This window comes from Pan paniscus, chromosome 6 (assembly GCF_029289425.2).
Source record: "Pan paniscus chromosome 6, NHGRI_mPanPan1-v2.0_pri, whole genome shotgun sequence".
In the NCBI taxonomy this organism is placed as follows: domain Eukaryota; kingdom Metazoa; phylum Chordata; class Mammalia; order Primates; family Hominidae; genus Pan; species Pan paniscus.
Genome location: NC_073255.2, coordinates 9,784,637 through 9,811,722, shown reverse-complemented (window position 1 = coordinate 9,811,722; position 27,086 = coordinate 9,784,637). Strand labels below are relative to the sequence as shown.

Genomic DNA, 27,086 nt, shown 5'->3' with positions numbered 1-27,086 from the left:
TAATACCCTAGAGTATGTAAAAAAATAATTTCTTCCCCGTCTAAAAAAATGGAACCTCTCAATTTGCCGAAAATTTGGAAAGTAAGTGAAAGTATAGAGAAAGGAGGAGAAATCACGTGTCAGGTCACCTCCCGGAGAGAATCATTTTCAACGCTTTGGTGCTTTTCATTCTGGTGTTTTCTTAGTGTATGCATTCATTTACTTCATTTATTGATCGATTAGAGATGGGATTCTGGTGTTTTCTCAGAATATGCCTTCATTTTCTGACTTCATTTATTAGAGATGAGGTCTTGCTCTGTCACCCAGGCTGGAGCCCAGTGGCACAATCATAGCTCACTGCAGCCTCCATCTCCTGGGTTCAAGTGGTACTCCTGCTTCCACCTCCTGAATAGCTGGGACTAAGATGTGTCCCACCACATCTGGTTCATCTTTTTATTTTTGTGGATTTGGGGTCTTGCTGTGTTGCCTAGTCTGCTCACAAACTCCTGGCTTCAAGTGATCCTCCCGCCTCAGCCTCCCAAAGTGCTGGGATTACAGGCATGAACCACCATGCCCAGCCTACATTAGCTTTCTTTAGGTTAGGTTTCTAAAGTATTCTGTAAATATGATTTTCATATACGGGACACCTCTCGCTTCTTTCTTCCTTTTTTTTTTTTCCTATGTAGGTCAAATTCTAACACCCCTCGTTTCTTAATTCGGTCCCTTTCCTCAGTCCTAGCACTCAGGGGCCACATGTGGTTGACTCCTGGGTCATGAATCCGACATGATTTGCTTCTGATCTTTAAATATATTACTGGCCAGGTGCAGTGGCTCATACCTGTAATCCCAGCACTTTGGGAGACTGAGGCCGGAGGATTACCTGAGCACAGGAGTTTCGGCCAGCCTGGGCAGAATAGTGAGACCCTGTCTCTACAAAAAATACAAAATTAGCTGGGCGTGGTGGTGTGCACATGTAGTCCCAGCTACTTGGGAGACTGAGGCAGAAGGATTGCTTGAGCCCAGTTAGGTGGAGGCTGCAGTGAGCTGTGATCGTGCCATTGCACTCCAGCCTGGGTGACAGAGCAAGACCCTGTCTCAAAAACAAAACAAAACAGCCTGAATTTTGCTTATTCACCATGTCTAGTCACCTTGCTAAATTCACTTGTTAATTGTAATAATTTTTCCATAGATTCTTTTGCATTTCCTACATACACAATCACATTGTCTGCAAAATGATAATTGAACTTCTTTCTTTTCTTTTCTTGTTTTTTTTAGACGGAGTCTCACTCTGTTGCCAGGCTGGAGTGCAGTGGTGCGATCTCGGCTCACTGCAACCTCTGCCTCTCGGGTTCAAGCAATTCTCCTGCCTCAGCCTCCCGAGTAGCTGGGACTACAGGCGCGTGCCACCACACTCAGCAAATTTTTTGTATTTTTAGTAGAGACAGGGTTTTACCATGTTGGCCAGGATGGTCTTGATCTCTTGACTTCGTGATCTGCCCGCCTCGGCCTCCAAAGTGCTGGGATTACAGGTGTTGGCCACTGCGCCTGGCAACTTCTTTGTTTTCAATCCTGTATCTTTCCCCTATTTTTCCCTGCCTGTTGTACTGGCTAGGACCTAGTACAAAGTTGAAGAGAAGTGGTTACAGCAGGCATCCTTGTCTTGTTCCTGATGGCAAGAGGAAGTTACATATACATTCTCCCTAGAATTGTTTCCCTAATGGCAGAATTGGTTCCCAAAACGAGGCTAATATGTTCCTGTCTAGCCACAGTTCCTTCGTAAGGCTTTTTTTTTTTTTGAAATGGAGTCTCGCTCTGTCACCCAGGCTGGAGTGCAGTGGCGTGATTTCGGCTCACTGCAACCTCCGCCTTATGGGTTCAAGCAATTCTCTTGTCTCGGCCTCCCGAGTAGCTGGGATTACAGGTACCCACCACCATGCCTGGCTAATTTTTGTATTTTTGGTAGAGACGGGGTTTCCCCATGTTGTCCAGGCTGCTCTTGAACTCCTGACCTCAGGTGATCCACCTGCCTCAGCCTCCCAAAGGGCTGGGATTACAGGCATGAGCCACCGTGCCCAGCCTTTGTAGGGTTTCTATAATGAGAATAAAATGGAATTAGATGCAAAATGCCCAGAGTCAGGCTGGCCATGGCATAGAGAAATGCTTACCAAATGATGCATGAGAAGTTCTTTTTTGTACATTTGAAATGATTTTCCTTCAAGGACTGCTTGATGGTCTTACGGCTCTGTGTCCTTTGCTAGCTTAGAAAAGGGTGCCTCAGCTAACAGAAGACTCGTTTCAGGCCCATCTGACCTCTGTGTTTTGCAGCAGTAACTGCAGAGTTTATTTAGCAGCGCGTCCCCGGTTGTTACTAGGGGCCACTTTAAAATCATCTCTTGGCCGAGCACGGTGGCTCACGCCTATAATCCCAGCACTTTGGGAGGCCAAGGCAGGCAGATCACGAGGTCAGGAGATCGAGACCATCCTGGCCAACATGGCGAAACCCCATCTCTACTAAAAATACAAAAAATTAGCTGGCGGGGGTGGGGGGTAGTGGGCTTCTGTAATCCTAGCTACTCGGGAGACTGAGGCACAAGAATCGCTTGAACCCGGGAGGCAGAGGTTGCAGTGAGCTGAAATGGCACCACTGCCCTCCAGCCTGAGTGACAGAGCAAGACTCCTTCTCAAAAAAAAAAAAAAAAAAATTGTCTCTTGCCGGGCATGGGGGTGCGCACCTATAGTCCCAGCTATTCTGAGGCCCTGAGGCCAGAATTTCGAGGCTGCAGGGTGTTATGGTGACCACGCCTGTGAATCCACACTGCACTCCAGCCTGGGCAACATAACAAATAAGTAAAATGGTCTCCGGTTCCCCAGTAGTGGTAAAGTTCCCCAGCCCAGGAACGTTTCATTATCCCCTCCGTCTCCACTCCTAGTCACTTCATCTCTGAGGCCCGCGAGTGGGGATGGGTGACAGAAACGGTTCCAAGTTGTATATATCATTATTCCAAACCATCAAGAGCCAGGGAGGGAAGAGAAAACAGGATCAGGAGGTGAAAGCTGCCGGCTGAGTTTATAGAGGAACTGAGCGACGTTCAGGAAGAGCCTGTGTTTTTCTTTCCAGGGCTGTTCAGAGTCCGTGGGAGCTGGTGATGGTCACCAGCTGCTTGTCCAGTTTCCCTGTGCACCCCCGGCACGCAGAGCCCTGCCCTCTCTGCCAGCAGTGGGTCACTAGGCACTGCCTTCTCGAGGAGGGGAGGGGGGTGGCCTAGACAAAGCCATGTGGCCGTGGCTGCATGCTGTCTCCCTCGCCGCTTCCTCCAGCAGCGAGTATCTCACCTGGGAGATGAGGCTGTGCTCAGCAGCTCGGCTTGGCCCAGGCTGGGGAGGAAGGCCGCTAACAGAGCTTCAGGGACACGGAGCTCAGCCCTCCTTTCCTTACGGCCTCTGCTGTGAGAGTAGAAGAAGGATGTCAACAACGACCGTCCCATCCCCATCTTCCCCATTGCCCCGGCGCCCTGCACTTTCTACTCCTTCTATCCCAGTGTCAAAGGCAAACATTTCATGACCAGGCAGACCTGTCTGCAAATCATGGTCCCTTACGAGGCCTACGCTGCTATTCCAGCCTCTGGCCTTGTTGCATCTTTTTTTTTTTTTTAGAGACAGGGTCTTGCTCTGTTGCCCAGGCTGGAGTGTGGTGGTGTGATCGTAGCTCACTGCAGCCTCGACCTCCTGGGCTCTGGTGATTCTCCCACCTCAGCCTCCCAAGTAGCTGGGACTGCAGGCACACACCACCACACCCAGCTAATTTTTGTATTTTTTGTAGAGACTTGGCGACGTTGATCAGCCTGGGCTTAAACTCAAGCCATCCTCCCGCCTCGGCCTCCCAAAGTGCTGGGATTACAGGCGTGGGCCACTGGGCCTGGCCTTGTGTTCTCTTCTTAAAATGTCAGAAAGTGTACATTTTGCTTCTGAGGCTGGGACCCTGTGTATTAGCAGATGTTTGGAGCCAGGCAGTTTCCTGAGGGTTGCTGGGGGTGAAGCAGGGCTGCCCACCAAGGTCCTAGTTACCCAGACCCCACCTTATTCCTGGGCCGGGTTGTTTTTCTGCCTCTCCACTAGAGTGGATCAACAAGGGGCAGCAGGGGAGACCCGCGCCCGCCGGCTTCCTCTGCAGGAACCGACAGACACTTATCCTGAGAAGGATTGAAATCAACACTAGATCAAACTGGATGCTCCCACCAAGCTCTCCCAGCGCTTGTGGGTGTCACTTTGCTCCCTGTAAGGAACTGCTGTGGACAGGGCTTTGGGGGAGGGGGAGTGCCCTGGCAGTGGCTCCTCTCCGTGGCTGCTGTTCTAGAAACTTCCAGATGGCATTTACCAATACAGATTCCTGGGCATCCCTTAAACCTACGCAGCACCTCTGATCCCAGTGAACTCAGTCACGCCAGGGCAGGAACATTCCCAGGGGTCCTTGAAGAAGACAAGGGCGTTGGGGCCACAGCTGACCTCGGCTAAAACCAGGCGGCCTGTCTTGTCCCTCACATGGGGTAGGCAACAGAAGACATGGGCGTATTCTGGCTTGCAGCCTGGAGGTGTCTCCTTCACCCACAGCAAGGTCTGGCGCTTTATTTAAGATGAGTAACTTCCCATCTAAAATTACTGTTATGAAAGGCTGCGGCCGTCCTGCCATTTTGCTTTATTAGAATTCATTTGTTTTGAAGTAGTGGTTTCCTTTCGTTGTTGTTGTTTTGTTTTGTTTTGAGACGGAGTCTCGCTCTGTCGCCCAGGCTGGAGTGCAGTGGTGCGATCTCGGCTCACTGCAACCTCCACCTCCTGGGTTCAAGCCATTCTCCTGCCTCAGCCTCTCGAGTAGCTGGGACTACAGGCGCCCGCCTCGACGCCCAGCTAATTTTTGTATTTTTAGTACAAACAGGGTTTCACCATGTTGGCCAGGATGGTCTTGATTTCTTGACCTCGTGATCCACCTACCTTGGCCTCCCAAAGTGCTGGGATTACAGGCGTGAGCCACCGCGCCCGGCCAGAAATAGCGGTTTCTTGATGATGTATTTCTCACTGAACTTATTTCATGTTGGCGGAATCTCCCATTGGTTGCATAAGGGCCCCTGGGGTGACCCTGATCTTGGCAAAGAGCACACCTATATAAGACCCCCAAATCAGGCAGTCCCTAAAATTGCAAAGCCCTGGCCTACCCTTCCTGAGCAGTGTGCTGCCGGGTCTGAGGGCCTTGACAACTCCACGCTGTGTGTCTAGCGATGGCGCCATGCGATGCTTCTGAAGGTGGCTGGGGTCAGCGTCGCGAGGGATGCTCTCCACGTGCCTTGGCTCCTGTCTCCCTCCACCCAAAGGCCAAGTGGGGGCGATTTCTGTCCCAGTTGAGGCAGATCCGCCCTGGGTCTGCACAGAGCTGAGATACTCAGGTGACTCAGGTGACGAAGCTGTATCAGGTCAGGCACAAACAGGGCACGATTGCAGCTCTCTCTATGGGAACTTGGGAGGCCATGTCGGCCCCCAACAAGCCTGACAGCTGACCCCCTGGGAGCAGAGTGCTGGGTCCCATCTCCCGCAGCCTCGTCTTGGGACAGGGCCAAGTCACAAAGCCACACGTGAGCAAGAGGCCTTTCAAACTTCTGTGATTTTTACTTTAACAAAAGTGTTTATGCTGGGCACGGTGGCTCACGCCTGTAATTCCAACACTTTGGGAGGCCGAGGTGGGCGGATCACTTGAGGTCAGGAGTTCGAGACCAGCCTGTCCAAGACGGTGAAACCCTGTCTCTAAAGATACAAAAATTAGCCCAGCATGGTGGCACGTGCCTGTAATCTCAGTTACTTGGGAGGCTGAGGCAGGAAAATCACTCGAACCCAGGAGGCAGAGGTTCCAGTGAGCCAAGATTTTGCTACTGCTACTCCAGCCTGGGCGACAGAGTGAGACTCTGTCCCAAAACAAACCAACAAGAAAGCTTTTAAAAATAAAGTATCATCAGTTACATTTATCTGACACCTGGGTTCCCACCTCCCAGATTTGACAGGTAAAGATTTTTATCATATTTGTTTAGAGTTTAAAAAAATGAAATAAGTCAAACATGATATAAAGTTATGATAATATATTTATCATAAATTATATATAACATATATTCTGTTACATACTGGACACTATACTAAATCCTATGAAATTGAAGTCATTTTTTCCACCACGCCTAGGCTTCCCCTGCCACCTGTTGAAGACAGCCGCCATGTGGTAAACGCACTGTGTGCATTTCTCTTTTATAAAATAGCTCTACACTGACCACACGCTTGGCCATAAAACACATTTGTTTGAATTCTCAGCGAATTAAAAAAAAACTGAAATTATACCAAGCACACTCTCCGACCCCAGCCCAATAAAAATAGAAATCAGTACTAAGAAGATTGCTCAAAACCATACAATTACATGGAAATTAAACAACCTACTCCTGAATGTCTTTGGGGTAAAAAATAGCTTTGCATGCGCATATATAGAAACCATAAGCCATGTACAGTGGTGTTTTAGGTGCTTTTAAAAAAACTGAGCCAACGCGTCATATCATGTGTTACATCACGTCACGTGTTACCTGCAGCTTGCTCTTTCACCCTGTGGTCACGTACAGAGCTGGCTACGGTCTTCTCTCTGCAGAGCTCTCCTCCCGTGCATGGCGGCTCCCTGTGGGGGGTGATTGGGTGGGTTCTGGGCTTTGCTAACTCAAGCGGTGCTGAATGCACGTGTGCATGCATGTGTGCACGAGTGCACGGGTCCTGCTGGCTGTTCCACAGCAGGGGACTGAGGAGCAGAGTGGCGTGGTCAGTTGCTGTCCACACTGGCCATGCCCACAGCCGTGCCAGTATTGGCAGTGGCTGCTGCTGCTGCTTCACCTCCCCCACACCTGCACTCAGAGGGAGGCTCTGTCATGCTTGTGGCCTTGGGTGCAGGGACAGCGCCACCGCCCAGAGGAGAGGCCTCACCTCCGGCCCCTCGTTGGAGGCTGGCAGCCTGGCCCTTCTGCACACATGCAGGCCTACCCAGCACCAGGAAGGAGACCCTGGGAGTGGCCCCTGCGTGTCAGCATTGGTTCCGACCTGCAGAGAGCCCAGCCCTGGGCCTCAGGAGGCTGTGGAGCCTTGCCTGGAGGAGCAGGGTACACTCAGCTGCGAGCCACTTGCCTGGGGCTGCAGCCCCAGGGGACACAGGCCTGGGACATCCCGTGCCGCATTTGTGGCCAGGTCCTCTGGGAGCCCCTGGGACTCTAGGAGGAGAAGCAACCCTTCCTGCCCCATGGCCCTGGGACTTCCAGCAGGTCACTCTGAGGTCACCTCCTACAACCTGGCCCTGGACTTGGGAGAAAGTTGAGGGCCGGAGCATCATTTGGAGCTGTTTTTGTTCTTCTTTCGGATCTGGCCCCATAGTTGTGCAATGAGGCTGAGCTGTGGGGCTGGTAACGCTTGTGGGAGTGGCAGGTGGGATGAGGTAGGGGAACTGGGCCCCACCTGCTGGGCACCTGCCGCCTGCCAGGCTGGGCCGGGTTCTGCAGCCGGCAGGAGCTCGGGCGGTGAGCAGCCCAGCCCAGCAGCCTCGCACTGCGGCTGGGCGGCCTCCCTCACGCCCTGGCCCCCTGCGGGCTGCAGATGCACAGGCTGCCGGCTGCCTTGGGAAGGACGGCGGGGCTGCTGGCGCTGGTAAGGGTCGTCCTCGGCCAGCTGCCGCCTCCCTCCATCCGGCTTTTGTTTGGTTTTATTGGGAATGGTTGGAGGAAAGGCCGCCACAGATGGGGACGGATCTTAACCTGAAAGGCTGCGTACAGGGAACTCAACAGAGGGCTCAGAAAAGACAGCGCCGGGTCAGCTGGGGACTGGTGAGCGGTTTTCATCTATCGCAGCCGGCTGGCTTTCCCAGAGCATGCATTTAGAGAGCGTGTCTGTATTTATGAGATATTAAGTCTTCTAAGGGTGTGTGTTATCTCTGAACTGTGCGCATGTTTGTGTGCATGTATGTGTTAACGTGTGTGGGTGCATGTGTGTTGGCGTGTGTGTATGTGTGTGCATGTGTGTTTTTGTGTGGGTGCATGTGTGTGCATGTGTGTATGCGTTTTTGTGTGGGTGCATGTGTATTTGTGGGCATGTGTATGCACACGTGTGTTTGTGTGTGTGCCTGCTTTGGCTTGGGGGTATCAGAGGCAGCCTTGGGAAGGAGGCAGCGATGCTGTTGCAGGAGCAGGCCATCGGCAGCCCCATGGGCTGGGGTGATGTGGCACAGTGACACCTCCTCCTTGTAAAGTAGGGGCATGATGCTGACCAGTCCGTCTCATCTCATCAGAGCACCCCCCCAGGGGAGTTTCGCCTGGTGCACAGATGGATGGGGCAGGGCTCTGGAGGCGGCGTGGTGACCCTGCAGAGGCCCAGGCTGCTGTAGGAAAATGTCTGTGGTGTGAGGCCTGTGGGCCGTGGTGCTGGCTGGTTGGGCAGGCTGCGGTGCGACCCTGGGCTGCTGCAGGGGAGGTGTGGTCCCCTCAGCCTGAGGATTTGACAGGCAGGCTGCCTGCTCTGAGACTGTTCTGTGGGTGCCACGGTGGTGCCAAGGCACTGTCTGGTTTTTTGAGGGGCGTGGCTAGAGGGCAGAGTCCTTGAGTCTCCACCAGACCTGTTTTGACAGAACAGTAACGGGCATTAGGAGACGTGGCTTAGTGGGATTTGAACTCAGAAGGACCCGGGACATGGGCGCTATTAGACTTACCTATTTTTTTTGGCGGGGGATGGAGTTTCGCTCTTGTCACCCAGGCTGGAGTGCAGTGGTGCAATCTCAGCCCACTGCCACCTCCGCCTCCTGGGTTTAAGCCATTCTCGTGCCTCAGCCTCCTGAGTAGCTGGGATTGCAGATGCGCACCACCACGCCCAACTAATTTTTGTATTTTTAGTAGAAATGGGGTTTCACCATGTTGGCCAGGCTGGTCTCGAGCTCCTGACCTCAGGCGATCCCCCCACCTCGGCCTCCCAAAGTGCTTGGATTACAGGGGTGAGCCACCGCGCCCAGCCCTGGTGTTAATAGACTTCTAACTGTTCACCTTGTGTTGCTTCTGTTCCAGGGATAAACGCCCAGGCCCGGAGGCTGCAGCGGAGTCGCGCGAAGGGAACCCCGGCCCTGGCCCTGGGGGATGCCCGGAGCTCCCCTCCACCCCGGTTGCGCCGCACAGTCAGTGAGACCAGCCTGAGCCCAGTGAACGCCCTGCCCGCTGCCGCCCAGGGCCCCGAGGAGCCCGGCCCCGACGCCATGCGGTACTCGCTGTACCAGTCCCCGCATCTGCTCCTTCTGCAGGGCTACAGCCAGCAGCACGTGAGCCTCCCCTCCTGACACCCACTGCCTGGTGCCACTGCGGGGACAGCAGGCGGGACTCAGAAGTCAAGGCCTCCTCCTGCCTTTAGCCCAGTCGGCCGCGAGCTCTGTGGCTGCAGCCTCTCTGGCTGTGCCGAGGCTGTGGAGTGGGATGGCGGGGGCACATGTGGAGTCATGCACATTTTCCCTGTCCAGGCCACGGTGGGTGGCAGTGGGGGCTTCTCACTTCCCCAGTCCCAGAGTGGGTGCCCTCAGCACCAGGCGCCTTCAGGGAGAACTCCTCACGCCTTCCCAGCCTTGGTCTCCCGCCTGGCTCTGGGGAAGGGCATGGGCAGTTGGCCAGGGCCAGTCTGCTTCCTGCTTCTAGCGAGGGGGCTGCTGAGTCACCAATTGGTGGCCACATTCTCTGAAGGGGCACCGAGCAAAGGCCCATGCCACCCCTATCTGCCCAGAGCCGTTTCTCACCACTTCCATCAGAGCAGGCAGGCTGTCGCCCCGAGCAAATGCCAGGCGCAGGGCCACCTCGCCTCACCTTGCCGGACACTTGCCCTGCCAGACAACTGTTTTCCCCACCCCCTGCTCACCCTACCCCCGCCCTCCTGTGCAACCAGCTCCTTTGCTGTTCATTTCCATGAGCACTTTACAGCCACAGGGCTCCTGTGCCCAGGTTTTAGGTGGCATCTTCCCTCGGGGCAATGCTCTCACACAGGGGGCAGTGCTCTCACACAGGCGGTGGTGCTCCCACACTGGGGGTGGTGCTCCCACACTGGGGGCGGTGCTCCCACACTGGGGGCGGTGCTCCCACACAGGCGGTAGTGCTCCCACACTGGGGGCGGTGCTCCCACACAGTTCTGGGGATGACCTGGGGGAAGTTATGTAGTCCTTGGCCCGTTCTGTAGAACCAGTGCCTGTTTCCTGGCCAGCCCTGACCTGGCCTGTTGCTGTCTCAAAGCTGGGTCTCTCCTGGGTCTCTCGTGTGCTCCTCCAGGAAACCGACCTCCTCTGGGATGGGCCCGGACATCGAGGGGCGGGTTCCTGAGAGCTGTCGGGGTTCTGGTGTGGGGGTGGCCAGGGACATGGAGAGCCCGTGGCGACAGCATCCCAGCCAAGCTGCTTCAGCAACCAGTGACTAGACACGGGACGCTTTTCCCGTGTGCTGCTCGCATGACGCCTGCCCTGAGCGGAGTCTCTGTTTCAGGACAGCCTGGTGTATGTGCTCAACCGGGACCGGCACACGGTGGGCCAGCGGACCCCCTCCAGCAAGCCCAGCATCAGCCTCTCAGCCCCCGACATCCTGCCTCTACACTGCACCATCCGCCGACAACCGCTCCCGGACAGCGGCCAGGCCGGGGGGAGGCTGGTCCTGGAGCCCATCCCTGGGGCGCCCATCTCCGTCAACTTCTCCGAGGTGGGGCACAGGACCGTGGTGCTGCACCACGGGGACCTGCTCTCCCTGGGGCTCTACTACTTGCTGCTATTCAAGGATCCCGCGCAGGCCCAGCCCCTGCCCGCCCGGGCCTTGGCGCGCCTCCGGGCTGTGCCGCAGAGCTGCCGGCTGTGCGGGGCCGCGCTCGGGGCCCGGGGAGCCGCCTCCCCTACTCAGGCCGCCCTGCCCCGGCGCCAGCAGCTGCTCCTGGAGTTTGAGCCCCACCTGGAGGACACGCTGCTGCAGAGGATCATGACATTGATCGAGCCGGGGGGCGACGACCACAAGCTGACCCCCGCCTTCCTCCTGTGCCTCTGCATCCAGTACTCGGCCACCCACTTCGAGCCGGGCACATTCGGGCAGCTCCTGCTCAAGATAGCCAGGCGGATCCGCGAGACTGTCTGGGTCAGTGTGCTGGGGTGGGCGGTCTGGGTCCTGTGCCGGGCTGGGGGAGGAGGGGCCCGGAGCTGGCCCCGGCTGGGAGGCGGGAGCGCCTCTATCTGACCCCCACGGTGCTGTGCTGCTAAGCGCAGGGCGGCCTTTCCCTGCCTGTCGCTGCCCCCCAGCCCCACAGGCCACCAGAAGCAGCCCCAGAACCCAAGGTGTCAGCTGCAGCCCTTTGCCCCTGAGGGTGGGGTTTGCGTGGGGTCCTAGGTCTCCTCCTGAGCTCTGGGCTTGTACCCTCCCTGGGGTCCAGCTGGGCCCAGCACTGTCACGTGCCAGGAGTGAGCTGCCCCTGAGCCTGGGCACCACGAGGCCGAGGTGACATTGATAGCTCTCACAGGCCCCTGCCCAAGAGCCCCAGAAGCCCCTGTGTGTGCTGGTGCCCTGTGCTTGCTGCCAGGGGCCGGTTGAGCACATACCCACCGGAGCCATCCCTGATCCGAGTTTGGAGGTGCAGGGCCTGTCACCTTTTGTGCGTTGACAAACTTTCCTCCAGGCCAGCCTCTCTCATCCCCAGCCCTGTGGACACTGTGGCAGGAGAGCTCCTTGCTGTGGGGCTGGCCTGTGCATTGCAGAGGATTCAGCAGCATCCCTGGCCTCCACCCCTAGATGCTGGTCACCCCCTGCCGCCCCGCCACACACACACACGCACATACACCCATGGCTGCAGGCATTGCCAGTGTCCCCAGGAATCCAGTGTGGCCGCCAGTGAGCAGGACCGCCCTGGGCCCATGAGTGCTGGAACAGGCATCACACAGTCATGGCCCCCCGCTGGGCCCCACCCCACAGTGACTTGGCTCCCAGGGACCCAAAGGACAACTCGTAGTTGTTCAAGTTCGTTCAGAGACCCTCAGACCCTCGCTAGTCTGGGCCCTGCTTATCCCCGGCAGACATGGGAAGGGGGAACCACTTGACTGTGTAGAAACCTTATCAGTTTCTCATATCGAAATCCACATTTTAAATGTCTGAGACTTTTAAAAAGTAAAAGCCAGCACAGGCTGCCCTGTCCAGAGGTCAGTGGGAGCCGTCTCTGTGCACCGTGGGTGTTGTAATCCGGGTGTCCGTGCCTCTTCCCCTCGGGTTCCCGGCTTGGGATTTGATGGGAGTGCCACTGCAGCGTGCCCGTGTCCCCTCCGTGCAGTCATGGACACAGGGCCAGGTGATGTCCCTGTAGTGTGTGTCCACATCGTGGCCACTGTGACCGAGAGTTACCTGCTGGCCAGAAGTCATGGGTTTTCGCACGATCATTGTCATTTCCCGAGTCTCCTCTGCGCCAGGCACTTACTTGCAAACCAAACGCTGTTTAATTTCTTTATCACAACCACCCTGACGATGTAGATGCCACATCCCATGTCACAGTCAGGGAAACTGAAGCCAGGGGGCCGTAAGTCACTTGCTGAGGGACCCGGGTCCCAGCCTGTGTCCCAGCCACCTGGGGCTCGCTGTGTGGCTGGCCCACTCCCCGCAGCACACCAGGGCTCACCCTGCCCCTATGCTACAGGCTCTGAAACAGAGGCTCCCAGAGGTGAATTGCCTGGTCCAGAGATTGAGCTGATAGACATGAGACCGAGCCTGAGTCCACCTCTTCCCCCTGCACCCACTGTGGGAATCCGAAGCCTCCGCTGGGTGCTGTCCAGATCCCATGCGAATATCATTTGCGCGTTTGTTTCCTGAGAATGTGCAACTGTGTCGCCACTGCCCCGTCCTCATTCCTTACCAAATATACACGCTTAGAGTCTACGCGCACTCAGCCATCACGGTTACATTCAGCCGGATAATAACTTACTACTCAGGCAAGAATAATTCTTTTTTTTTTTTTTTTTTTTTTTCTGAGACGGAGTCTTGCTCTGTCACCCAGGCTGTAGTGCGGTGGCGTGATCTCGTCTCACTGCAACCTCCGCCTCCCAGGTTCAAGGGATTCTCCTGCCTCAGCCTCCCAAATAGCTGGGATTATAGGCATGCGTCACCACACCCGGCTAATTTTTGTATTTTTAGTAGAGCTGGGGTTTCACCATGTTGTCCAGGCTGGTCTCGAATTCCTGACCTCAAGTGATCTGCCCGCCTCAGCCTCCCAAACTGCTGGGATTCCAGGCGTGAGCCACCTTGCCCAGCCTCTACTATTTTTTAAATAGCCGGTTGTTATGTAAGCTAGAGAGTTGTGAGATACTCTATTGTAGGAAACTTGTAGGTCATAGTCGGTAATGGAATGGGAAGATGTTGAAGTCACATGGAAAATGTCCTTTCCAGCACAGCTTGAATAAATAGTCAGCGTCACACAGGATGCCTGGGGCAGCATGGCTTGTTTTCCTGTCGATGGTATAATGTGTATTTGAACGCGTCCCTGTGTTAGCCTGTTTTTCTCACTTGCTTTTTCTCCCGCTTTGTAATTGTAGGAGAAAACCAAAGAACTAGCAGAGAAGCAGGCGCAACTGTGAGTATGACCTGGTTATTGTGCCCGCCTCCGGGCAGCAGGTCCTGGGGGCTCACACTTCCCGGGGGAGCCAAGTCCCGAGGGATCTCCCCACGCCTTGGGGTCAGCTCCGGGCTTTGTCCTTCCATCCAAGCGGCGGCCTTTTTTGCTTCTTTAGTCATCACCCTGGGAAGCTCTGAGTTTTGGGAAATTGCTTCAGGGCACCCTTAAGACTGGATGGGTGAGGTCTTCTTTTTTTGTTTGTTTTTGTTTTGTTTTGTTTTGTTTGCTCTATCGCCAGGCTGGAGTGCAGTGGTGCAATCTCTGCTCACAGCAACCTCCACCTCCCAGGTTCAAGGGATTCTCTTGCCTCAGCTTCCCGAGTAGCTGGGACTGCAGGTGCGCACCACCATGCCTGGCTAATTTTTTTTTTTTTTTGTACTTTTAGTAGAGATGGGGTTTCACCATATTGGCCAGGCTGGTCTCGAATTCCTGAACTCAAGTGATCCACCTGCTTTGGCCTCCCAAAGTACTAGGATTACAGGCGTGAGCCACTGTGCCTGGCTTTTTTTTTTTTTTTTTTTTTTTTTTGAGAATCTTCACAATTTTATTAGTTTATTTATTTTCCACTTTTATTTTAAGTTCAGGGGTATGAGTGCAGCTTTGTTACATAGGTAAACTTATGTCGTGCGGGCTTGTTGTACAGATGATTTCATCACCCAGGTATTAAGCCTTGTACCCATTCATTATATTTCCTGATCCTCTCCCTCCTCCCAGCCTCCACCCTCTGAAAGGCCCCAGTGTCTGTTGCTCACCTCTCTGTGTCCATGTGTTCTCATCATTTAGCTCCCACTTGTAAGTGAGAAGGTATTTGGTTTTCTGTTCCTGCGTTAGTTTGCTAAGCATAATAGCCTCTAGCTCCATCCATGTCCCTGCAAAGGACATGATCTCGTGCTTTTTTTTTTTCTTTTTTTGAGATGGGGTTTCGCTCTTGTTGCCCAGGCTAGAGTGCAATAATGAGATCTCGGCTCACGGCAACCTCCACCTCTCAGGTTCGAGCGATTCTCCTGCCTCAGCCTTCTAAGTAGCTGGGATTACAGACATGCACCACCACGCCCAGCTAATTTTGTTTTTTTTTTTTTTTGAAACGGCATCTCGCTCTGTCACCCAGGCTAGAGTGCTATGGCGCAATGTCGGCTCACTGCAAGCTCTGCCTCCTGGGTTTACACCATTCTCCTGTCTCAGCCTCCCGAGTAGCTGGGACAAGAGGCGCCCGCCACCACGGCCAGCTAATTTTTGTTTTTTTGTATTTTTAGTAGAGACGGGGTTTCACCATGTTAGCCAGGATGGTCTCCATCTCCTGACCTCGTGATCCACCCGCCTCGGCCTCCCAAAGTGCTGGGATTACAGGTGTGAACCACCGCGCCCAGCCGCTAATTTTGTATTTTTAGTAGAGATGGGGATTCTCCATGTTGGTGAGGCTGGTCTCGAACTCCTGCCCTCAGGTGATCCACCTGCCTCAGCCTCCCAAAGTGCTGGGATTACAAGCGTGAGCCACTGTGCCCGGCTGATCTCGTGCTTTTTTATGGCTGCACGAGGCCCTCTTTTGAGCCTTCTCCTCCCTTGCTCTCCCGATTCTGTGTTAGAACTAACCTGCTCCTTCAGGGAAAGGCGCAGCTCCTGGGTTAGAGGTAAGGCAGTGCACCGCCACTCTCCAAGGGTTGTTTGCGCAGAAAGCACTATCTCTACCCTAGACGCTGCTGGGGCACTTGGGAAACCATTCCGTTGATCTGATACAGACGTGCGGCCCCTGCGGCCTACGCTCCCACTCTCGAGTGGGCCCTAGAGAGACACCTGCTGGTGGAGGGCAGTGTGTCCGCACGGGAGCTGAAGCCGCCACGTGTCTCCTCCTGGTGGCAGGGAATGACTTTCAGCCACTGCTCTCTCAGTGCAGCTGAATCCAAGACAATGTTGGGAAAAAGCACCTAGCACAGTGTCTGTGATATGGTTAAATGCCCACACACACACACACACACACACACACACACACACACACACACGTATGTATGATATTCACAGCCAAGCCATCCTGTTTAAGACACACACGTGAGATAACACTGACGAAGGCAGAGTGGAAGGTGGTGGCCACGCTAGGCAGTGAGGGAGGGGGTGTGTCTGGGGGGGCTCAGGCTGAGTGGCTGGCAGCATCCCCTTAAGTCAAGCTGTGGTACACAGAGGTTTGCGTGATTCCCATCTGTGCCTTTATTAGTCTGTTCTCACGCTGCTAATAAAGACATATCCGAGACTGGGTAATTTATAAAGGAAACAGGTTTAATGGGCTCACAGTTCCACGTGACTGGGGAGGCCTCACAATCATGGCAGAAGGCAAAGGAGGAACAAGGGCACATCTTACATGGTGGCAGGCGAGAGAGTGTGTTCAGGGGATCCACCCTTTCTAAAACCAACAGATCTCGTGAGGACTCATTCACTATCAGGAGAACAGCATGGGAAAGACCCACCCCCATGATTCAGTTACCACCCACCGCGTCCCTCCCACAACATGTGGGAATTGTGGGAGCTACAATTTAAGATGAAATTTGGGTTGAGACACAGCCGAACCCTGTGAGTGCCTCATGTACCAAAAATGGTCCATCCATAAAGCCCATTATTGCCATATGTGCCTGCTGATGTCTACCCTGGGTCCATCCTTCTTTCAAAGGTAGGAGGGACAGGCATGGGACAGCTTGGGGACCACTGACCTGGAGTCCCCAGCATCCCCACTGCCCGGCCCAGGGAGAGCTGAGCTCCGAACGCCTTCCACTTTCACTGGCAAACACCCGCTCCCTAGAGCCAGGTCCCGATGCCATGCACTGGGGGTGGGTCCTGGCCTCTGAGATCTGGGAGTGTGTGAGGGACCCAGGCTCTGCCTCCCAGCCTGACAGGAGGGGGCTCCATAGAAGCCAGGCCCCGGACAGCATCGAAGGGTGATGGACAGCCTGACCCACAGCGAGGAGGTCCAGGCCCGGGCCCCTACAGTGGCACCTGACATCTTGTGGGCTTTCAGTGTTGAGGAGAAGTTTGCATGGGAGTTGGGAGTGGGCCCAGTAACAGGCGTGGTGGCCTCCCTCTGGGGGTCTGCTCCAGGACAGCTGGAGTTCTAGTGTTGAGGCAGGGTGTGGAGGGGATGGGAGTGTACCCAGCCCTCATCCTCCTAAGTGCTGAGGTGCAGGGAGGACTGGAACCTTCCACCCCAGCGCCTGTTTGCTGGGCAGCCTGCAGTTTGAAGCTGAAGCGCAGCTCTGGGTGGACCCAGCTTCCTCGTTGACGGGAAGGCCCGGGCCCTCCCTGCTGCAGCTGCCCGCTCATGCTGTGTGTACCAGAACCGTCATCATTAGGGCCTAAAAACAGCCGTTTCCATCCCTCATGCATGCCTGGAGGGCTTTTCCTTTTTCCTTTGTAAAATAATGAATCACTTCCAAAACACAGAACAGTACGGAATCTGTCACTCGCCCGTGATCCCACACCTGAAACTGATGTTATGATGATGATGATTTGGGATTTAATATTACTAACATTTTGTTTGCCCTGTTTGCCTCAGATCTTTGTGTTCTGTGTTTCAAATTGTGAATGATCACTGAATTTGACTAAATCATTTTCTGCATCTGTGATCAACATATTTTCCCCCTTTAATCTGTTAACGTGGAGTGCTACATTCCTAGGTTTTCTTTTTTTTTGAGACAGGGTCTCATTCTGTCACCCAGGCTGGAGCGCATTGGCGCGACCTCGGCTTGCCGCAACCTCCACCTCCTGGGCTGAAGCGATTCCCGCTCCTCAGCCTTCAAGCAGCTGGGACTATAAGTGCGCGCCACCATGCCCGGCTAATTTTTGTGTTTTTTGTAGAGATGGAATTTCACTATGTTGGCCCAGGCTGGTCTCAAACTCCTGCGCTCAAGCAGTCCTCCCGCCTCAGCCTCCCAAAGTGTTGGGATTACAGGCGTAAGCCACTGCACCCAGCCTATATTTTTAATATTTTGAGGAGCCTCCATACTGTTTTCTGTAAAGGCTGTACTAATTTATATCCCCACCAACAGCGTGCAGTCCTTTTGAACACCTGTGATCTGTCATTGTTTTGATAATGGCCATTCTAACAGGAGTGAGGTGGCGTCTCGTGGTTTTGATTGGCATCTCCCTGAGAATTAGTGATGTTGACTGTTGATCTTTTAATTAGGATTTTCCCATCTGAATTTATCGGTAAAATTGGTCTACGTTGTTTTTTTTTTTTTTTTTTTTTTTTTTGCACTGTCCTTGTCTGATTTTAGTAACAAGGTTCACAGAACATGAATTGGGGAGCTTTCTCCGTTTCTTAGTTCTCCGGATCAGTTTGTATGAGGTAAGGGCTGGCCCTGAAGGTTTGCTGGAAGAACATCTGGGCCAGAGTCCTCGGGGAGGGAGACCCGTGTTGGCCGAATCCCTTTCTTTAATGAAGATTGGTTTACTTCATTTTTTATTTATTTCTTTTTTGCGATGGAGACTCGCCCTGTCCCCCAGGCTGGAGTACAGTGGCACGATCTCGGCTCACTGCAACCTCCGCCTCCCAGGTTCACGCCATTCTCCTGCCTCAGCCTCCCGAGTAGCTGGGACTACAGGCGCCTGCAACCACGCCCGGCTAATTTTTTGTATTTTTAGTAGAGACGGGGTTTCACTGTGTTAGCCAGGATGGTCTTGATCTCCTGACCTCTGGTGACCCACCCACCTCGGCCTCCCAAAGTGCTGGGATTACAGGCGTGAGCCACTGTGCCCGGCCCTTTTTTTTTTTGAGACAGTCTCGCTCTGTCGTCCACGCTGGAGTGCACTGGTGCAATCGCATTTCACTGCAGCCTCCGCCTCCCAGGATCAAGCGATTCTCCTGCCTCAGCCTCCTGAGTAGCTGGGATTACAGGCGCCTGCCACCATGCCCAGCTAATTTTTGTATTTTCAGTAAAGACGGGGTTTCACCATGTTGACCAGGCTTGTCTTGAACTCCTGACCTCAAGCAATCTGCCCACCTTGGCCTCCCAAAGTGCTGGGATGACAGGCGTGAGCCACGCTCCTGGCCTGTCCTGATGATTCTTATTGGCCTAGAATCTTTCTTTCCCTGGGGTGAGTACCACATCCCCTTTCACTGGTTTACTATTCGCCTCATCAGTTTTTTCCATGCCCGTACATGGAACCAGGGAAAGTTTAGGTTCACCCTTTCTGTGTCCTTTTGTTTTATGTTTTGAAAGCCATTGTTTGTTCACCTGTCTTATCTTTGTTAATGGGCAAGTCGAATTATTTAGGTTTATTGCCATTCCTGATGTCTTTGGCCACATTTTTACCATCTGTTTTGCACTATTTTCTGTGCGTTTTGCCTTTGATTTTTATACTTTCCTATCTGATTGGGTTTTTTTTTTTGAGACGGAGTCTCGCTCTGTTGCCCAAGCTGGAGTATAGTGGCTCGATCTCAGCTCACTGCAACCTCCGCCTCCCGGGTTCAAGCGATTCTCATGCCTCAGCCTTCAGAGTAGCTAGGATTACAGGCACGCACTACCACGCCCGGCTAATTTTTGTATTTTTAGTAGAGACGGGGGTTCACCATATTGGCCAGGCTGGTCTCGAACTCCTGACCTCACGTGATCCACCCGCCTCAGCCTCCCAAAGTGCTGGGATTACAGGTGTGAGCCATCACAACTGGCTTCTGACTGGATTTTTAAAAACTCCCCTTTTCCTTCTTTATTAGTTTCTGAAAATATTAATATCTTCATCCTTTTGTGGAACACTAGATCTTAGGATGCTTCGACCCCCATCCTCACTTCCGGGCTTTCATTTTATTACTGACATTATTCCAGCTTCAGCTTGCTTTTAACACTACTGTGTCTCAAATCATTCTTTGTTTTTACTTCATTTAATTTAATTAATTATTATTTTTTGAGACAGGGTCTCACTCTGTTGCCCAGGTTGGAGTGCAGTGGTACAGTCACAGCTCACTGCAGCCTCAACCTCCTGGGCTCAAGTGATCCTCCTGCCTCAGCCTCCCGAGTAGCTGGGACTACAGGCATGCACCACCATGCCCTGGCTAATTTTTTGATTTTTTTTGTAGAGACAAGACTCAAGTGATCCTCTAGCTTCAGCCTCCCAAAGTGCTGGGATTGCAGATGTGAGCTACCGCACCTGGCCCCAAAGAGCACCTTTAACAGTTTCCTGCAACATATTCACCATTTCATTTCCCTTTTTTTTTTTTTTTTTTCTGAGACGGAGTCTCGCTCTGTAGCCCAGGCTGGAGTACAGTGGCACAATCTCGGCTCACTGCAACCTCCACCTCCCGGGTCCTGGTTCAAGAAATTCTTTTGCCTCAGCCTCCTGAGTAGCTGGGATAACAGGAACATGCCACCACACCCAGCTAATTTTTGTATTTTTAATAGAGACGGGGTTTCACCATGTTGGTCAGGCTGGTCTTGAACTCCTGACCTTTGTAATCTGCCCACCTCGCCCTCCCAAAGTGCTGGGATTACAGGCGTGAGCCACCGCACCCAGCTTTTTTCTTTCTCTCTCTCTTTCCTTTTTTCTTTCTTTCTTCCTTTCTTCCTGGGTGTGATGGCGCTGGCTGAGCTGTCTGTGGTTTGCTTTCTCACTCACAACCTCTCCAGGTGGGTGGATGTGGCTGACCCATTTTTTGGGGCATGCCATTCCCTGGTCCTCTCCTGATGGACGCGACAGGCATGCATAGGCTGTGGCCGGCAGCCCACGCTCTGGTCTCTGTGCTCCTTGTGGGCCCTGCGAGTGTTTCCATCGCCTTGGTTCCCAGGAGTGGGACTCCAGTGCTTCCCTCCACCCGCAGGAGATACCCGCGCCTTGACCAGCCTGCCTCAGCCTGCTGTGCCCGTTCCTCCTGCCGGGCCGTGCTGCCCCTGCTGAGTGCCCTTCCCCTCTGCCCTCTTCTAGAACTGCCCCAGCCAGCTGCGCCTGTTCCTCCTGCCAGGCTGTGCTGTCCCCCCCCCGAGTGCCCTTCCCCTCTGCCCTCTTCTAGAACAACATGGGTTTTCCTTTTCCGCCAGACCTGCTCCTCTGTCCACACAGGCCTGGGTAGGATGGGCTGGATCTTCATCATTCCCTGGGCCCCCACTCACATGGCCCCAGGTTGGCAGGTGGGGGCGCGTTCAGTGCCAACCTGGCCCGAGTCTGATCCCGAAACTCCAGTTGCAAAGCCTGGTCACTTGTTTCCTGGGAGAGGCCTGTCTACCCTCCGGGTTCCGGTGAAATTGAGAAGGGCAGCAAATTTTGAAAACAAGATGGAATTAGTCTCCGAAGAGCCCAGCGAATCCTTCTTTAACTGTATAAAAAGCTCCTTCTGCCCATCTGCAGACATGCGTGTCCTTCAAGCCAGTGTCCAGAATGGGCAAAAGGGAGCAGGACTTTGAGCTGTGCCAGACACATGAGCAGGCAGCGGACCTGCTTAGCCGCCAAAAACAGGAGAGACGGTCTCAGTGCAGTTTCTTCCCTCCCCGGGTGTGTGCACGCGAGAGAGGTCAACATTGTTTGTGGACAAAAGTGAAGTGACGTCAGAGAGAGCAGGCAACACTTTGGGTACCGGGGAGAATCTGGGACGCAGCCTGGGGTTCCTCCCCCAGCCCTGCTCGGCTGCCCAGCTGGGGAAAGAACAGGGAGGAAAACAGGGCCTCAGCCCTTCCCAGATGCCCTCACAAACTGGCTGCCTTAAGGTCCTGGTGGCATTTCCTGTGGGCTTGGCACCTTTCAAAGGACCCCAGGCCGGGTCCACACACGTGGGACTGAGCACGCGATGGTCACTCTGACGGCCGTCCAGCCTTGAACCTGGCTCTGCCCCGGGACTGGGGTCAGGCACTGGGCTGGCACCATGCCCTGCGGCCAGCAGAGTGGCAGCTGCCTGGCTCACCTCTTAGAATCCCCCCAGTAAGGGACACAGGTGACAAGGGGTACCCGGGCCAGCCATGGGGCAGGCAGCAGGGCCGCCCTCCACACCCCAGGCAGACCCAAGTCAGATCTGCGTGATTTGATCTGTTTGCAAAAGGATCCCTTCTGCTCGCTGCTCAGGGGCACACGGCTATTTGTGTCCGCCAGGTGCGATTATGGAGACTTAGGGATGAATGCATCCTCTGAGCTGCCAGGACCCTGGGGCGTCCCAGGCATCTTGTCCAGTGGCTTAATGCTGAGCTGGTGCATGGACCAGATGAGGAACCTGTGAGAAAGATGTGTGGCTGGCATTTTAAATGAGGAATTACCCGGGCACCTCAGCACAGCCTTGCCACGTCCACCCCTCAGACGTTCCAAGAGGCCGCTGAGGACACTAGAAGGCAGTGTCAAGTCACACCAGACAGACACATCCTGTGGCTGGTGCCAGAGATGTGGGAGAAAGGGTTTGGGAGCTCTGAGCTTGGAAGCCAGCCTGACGGTGGAGGCTGCCGCTGAGGGAGGAGGCAGCCCTGATGATGCCGTCATCCCCTGAAAAGGGAGCACTGAGCCGGAAGGCAGCAGGCCTGGGAGGGAAGGGTGCCCCCCCACCCCTACCTGCATTGGGCTGGCCAGGCAGGGGCCTGAGCTACTTCTACTTTTGTTACTCAGAGTAACAATGAACCCCATGGATACAGAATCAGGGCTAGGCATGGTGGCTCATGCCTATAATCCCAGCACTTTAGGAGGCCAAAGCAAGAGGATTGCTTAAGGCTAGGAGTTCAAGAGCAGCCTGGGCAACATAGCAAGACCCTGTCTCTAAAAAAAAAAAAAAAAAGTTTTTTAATAATTAGCCAGGGATGGCAGTGCATGCCTGTAGTCCCAGCTACTTGGGAGGCCTCCGAGGTTCAAGCGATTCTCCTGCCTCAGCATTCTGAGTAGCTGGGATTACAGGCACCCACCACCACGCCCGACTAATGTTTGTATTTTTAGTAGAGACGGGGTTTTGCCATGTTGGCCAGGCTGGTCTCAAACTCCTGACCTCAGGTGATCCACCCGCCTTGGCCTTCCAAAGTGCTGAGATTACAGGCGTGAGCCACCACGCCTGGCCTCAGTTTGGGTTTCTAACGATTGCCTCTGAGTCTTCAAATCGCATGCTTTGCCTGCTACCCCGCGATTCATGGACTTTACACGTGATTTTCTGACTTCCTGCTTTAATAAAGTAGCATTTCATTTTGCCTTTGTGCACCTCCCAAAATAGCTCTATTATTGTTTATTTCCTTTGGTAATTACCTTGTTAACTTAAATAATATAATGGAACTGACATTTCTTGTTCTAAAAACCATGGATCAGCCCCCACCCCCATGCACGCATACACGCACACACATAAATATTGGCACACATTCTCTCAGCATTCACAGCCACTTTATGATCTCATTCCAAAAGAGAAGACATGCAAGCCATTTACTTACCAAGGTTTTTTACCTATGGCTGTGGCGCCCAGCTGTCTTCCTGCTAGGTTTGTAGGGGCCTCTGGCTGTCGGGTGTTGTAGGCAGGTGCCAGGCGGGTACACGTATTGTTAAACGTCCCCGCCCAGCAGTGTCAGGTTGATGGTTGCAGTTGTTGTCAGCGTCCCATGAAAACGCGCATCCTTACGTAGAAAGAGTGGTAGATTCAGCCTCCCGAGGGTCGGGTCCCCGCGTAACTCTTAGTCTTTCTGTCTTGGTAGCCAGGAGCCCATCTCGCTGGCCAGCTGCGCCATGGCTGATCTGGTTCCAGACTTGCAGCCCATTCTTTTCTGGATGTCTAACTCCATCGAGCTCCTGTACTTTATCCAGCAGAAATGCCCACTCTACATGCAGAGCATGGAGGAGCAGCTGGACATCACAGGTACGGCTGGCGCTGCCCTCCGTTCCCCCCGCCAGCACCCCAGGCAGGGGAGTGTGGCATCTCCTCGCCGTCCTCGGAATCTAGTTGGCCATGATAGCAGGGGTGGATTCATGCCGGGGGCTTCCTCAGCCCCTAGACTGCCATGTGTCAGTTGCTCGGGGACGGCCTGTGAGGCTGGTGCTGGTGGCACGGGCCAGTCTGGCACCTCCCTCCACAGCACCTTGGCACTCAGTCTGTCCCCATCATTCCGTGTGCTCCGTGTGGTGGCGTCCCCTTGACCGCAGCCCCACTCTTCTGCTTGCAGGAGGGCCCGGGGGGTACACAGATCACTCAGTAGGGGAGACACAGATGCCACCGTGAACCAAATGTAAGGGGCGGTAGAGAGAGCGTCGGCCATGAGACCGCCGCCCGTTCTGAGACACACCGTTATTCCAGAAGGACAGATGTTGCCAGTCATTGTTGTGAAATTGTAGATTATGTCGGTTTCACAGATTAAGATGTGGGAAATACACATTTCAGGATTTCTTTTTCTTTTTTTGAGACGGAGTCTCGCTCTGTCACCCAGGCTGGAGTGCAATGGTGCGATCTTGGCTCACTGCAAGCTCCGTCTCCCAGGTTCAAGCGATTCTCGTGCCTCAGCCTCCTGAGTACCTGGGATTACAGGAGCATGCCACCTCGCCCGGCTACTTTTTGTATTTTTGGTAGAGATGGGGTTTCACCATGTTTGCCAGGCTGGTCTCAAACTCCTGATCCGTCCCACCTCAGCCTCCCAAAGTGCTGGGATTACAGGCATGAGCCACCGTGCCTGGCCATCATTTCAGGATTTCTGAAATGCAGTAGGAAGTGTTCTGAAAATACTAAGGGAGAGGGATTCCATCGGGGCAGTCTACGGGGCTTCGTGAGGAAGGTGGCATGGGGCCGGGCCCGGAAGCCGGGGTAGGATTTCGGCTCGTGTGTCTGCTAAGGACTGTGTGGGGCCTGGAATGGAGCCAGACGGGGCAGCAGGACTGTGCCGCTGTGCTGCGGAAGTGAGAGCCGGCCCAGGGGACTGGGGGCCAGACCTCTCATGGGAAGCCTTGGTTCTGCCCCCAACGGCCTTGCTGTCCACCCACTGCCCTCACATCTGTGGGGTGGGCTGTCAGGCGGGCACAGTGCCAGAGGGTCCTGAGTGGCCGTGGCGTGGCGGTCCGGCCTCTGGAGGATCCGGGTAGTGAGTGGTGCATTCAGAGCTGCTCCAGGCTGCGTCTCTGAGCTTCGAGGGAGGCGCAGGCCCGGCGTGCAGGGACAGGAGCTCCCACAGGCTCAGTCTACCAGACGCTGCGGGGTCTCTGTGTACTCAGCTGTGTCCCCGTCCCTGGGAGGGGGCTGTGGCTGTGGCTGCATCTGAGACAGCCCGGAGGACACAAGGCCAGGCGAGGTACTGGCCAGGCTGTGTTGGGGGCGCTGGGACCCTGCTGTGCCCCCCCATGCCTTAGGGGCAGGTTTCCTGAGAGGAGGGGCTCTCCGTGGTGAGAGGGAGGTGGCGGGGCATCTGCACAGTGACCCTGTGGTGGGACAGGCTCCCACAATGCGTCGGGGCCCAGTCCTCAGCCTCCGGGCGGGGGCCGGGCTGCAGAGACCAGGCTGGACTGAGGGTGCATGGAGGAGGCCGGGCTGGCCCTGGCCATGAGGTTGTGGGGTGGGGCCCCCGCTCCCGGGGGAGGCAGAGCCGGCCAGGATCTGTCCGAGTTCCTTCCTGCCGGCCACGGTTCCTTCCCACTGTTTCCTTCTCCCCTCCTTCACAGGGAAGGGGATGTGGGGATCTGCCAGGGTCTCCCCAGTCTGGGAATCGGGGCTGCCTTCAATATGTGGGGGTAGTGTCAACCCCTCCTGGCCTCGGTGGGCATCCGGGCATCTGGCCTGTGCCCTTGCCCCCCACGTGATGGGGCAGCCCCTGCCTGTCCACGGGGCCTGGGCCTAGGGTAGACCTTTCCTCTGGCTTTTTCCTGGAAAGTGACGTAAACGACTGTGGGTCCCTAAGTCTCCACGCAAGGTTCCCACCTCCAGCTGCCCGGCTACAGGCCTCCCCTGGGGCTTCTGGGCTCCCGGGACTACAGCGCCCGTTGCCTCTCCCTGCAGACCTGACTCTGCCATCCTCCAGGGCTGGATTTGCAGCCGGCAGGTGGCCCTGGGATGGAGGCAACTCCGGGGTTGCGGCCGGCCAAGGGTGACCCTCACTGACCTTGCAGTGCACTTGGTCCTTCCGTGTGACAGGGGGACGGGGCCAGCTTAGGAGCCCCTTTTGTTCCGGCCCCCACAGAAAGAGTCAGCTCAGGGACCTGTGATTTTTGGGCTCCGTGATCCTGGAGAGTCCCCAGCTGACTTTCCACGTGGCTTCGTGGCTGCCTGGGTTTGGTGGCCGCAGGCAGCTGGGTCCCATGTGGTCCCCGTGCTGGCTGCTCTTCATGGGAAAAATTGCTCTGGGCTATTGGAGCTGCTGCCTTTGGTCTTGGGAGGAAGTTATTTTTGGTCAGGGGCCTGAGTAGTGTTTGGCCCGGCGATGGGAGTCGGGGCCCAGGGATGCCTGCAGGCTCCGGGTGTCGAGGGCCAGGCAGGCACCAGGGAACAGAGTGGGAAATAGCCCCTAGCAGGGGCCGGAGGGGCAGAGCCCCGTCAGCCTCCCGACCCTCTGCAGGAAATGTCTGTGGGAAGAATTCGGAGAGCAGGGCTGTCGCGTCCCGAGGGTGGGTCACGTGGCTGTTGTCATTCCGCAAACACTGTTTTGTCCAAAGCTCTGACCCAGGCCCCTCCCGCGCCGCCTTACACCATCGTGTGCGCCTCAGATTCTCCTTGTGGCTGGAGCTCAGTGCCTTCTTCTTTAGGGATAGGGCCAGTTCCTCAGTGGTCCTGGAGTTTCGGGGCAGGGCAGGGGCAGCCGGCTGGTGTGTCCTCTTAATGGCTCGTGGGTGTCGGAAATCCTCAGAAATCCCCACCAGCCCTGGTACCACAGGGAGAGGCGTCTCGCGGGGTTTAGAAATGGAGTCTCAGGGCTGGGCTCACACCTGTCCTCCCCGCACTTTGGGAGGCCGAGGCAGGCAGATCACATGAGGTCAGGAGTTTGAGACCAGCCTGGCCAACATGGTGAAACCCTGTCTCTACTAAAAATACAAAAATTAGCCAGGCGTGGTGGCATGTGCCTGTAGTCCTAGCTACTTGGGAGGCTGAGGCAGGAGAATCACTTGAACCTGGAAAGCTGAGGCTGCAGTGAGCTGGGATTGTGTCATTGCACTCCAGCCTGGGCGACAGAGTGAGACTCTGTCTTTAAAAAAAAAAAAAAAAAAAAGAGAGAGAGAGAGAAATGGAGTCTCGGGGCCGGGTGTAGGGGTGCATGCCTGTAATCCCAGCACTTTGGGGGGCCAAGGCGGGTAGATTGGAGTTCCAGACCAGCCTGGGCAACATAGTGAGATCCCATCTCTACCAAAAATTAAATAAAAGAAGAAATGGAGTCTCAGGCCCGTGGTGGGTGGCTGGAGGCTGCTTTGTGGTTTCATTCAGCACAGTCCCTGCCACCTTCTCCTGTCATTCCCATGCCCCGTTTCCCTCTTCCCACCAGTGCCCTGCCCCTGCCCAGGGAGTGATGTGGGGCTGGGTTCTCAGA

At 54.9% G+C, this 27,086-nt stretch overlaps 1 protein-coding gene across 4 annotated transcripts in view; it reads left to right on the top strand.

The window, feature by feature from the left end:
* The window catches only part of RADIL (Rap associating with DIL domain), an 84,620-nt gene that overhangs the window by 38,227 nt on the left and 19,307 nt on the right, over positions 1-27,086 (top strand). For all 4 annotated transcript variants that reach the window (XM_034963562.4, XM_034963566.3, XM_034963565.3 and 1 more), the window contains 4 exons: positions 9,087-9,334; positions 10,533-11,165; positions 13,598-13,635; positions 23,289-23,449. In XM_034963562.4, the coding sequence (XP_034819453.1) occupies positions 9,087-9,334; positions 10,533-11,165; positions 13,598-13,635; positions 23,289-23,449 (1,080 nt within the window). The remainder of the gene's footprint in view (positions 1-9,086; positions 9,335-10,532; positions 11,166-13,597; positions 13,636-23,288; positions 23,450-27,086) is intronic.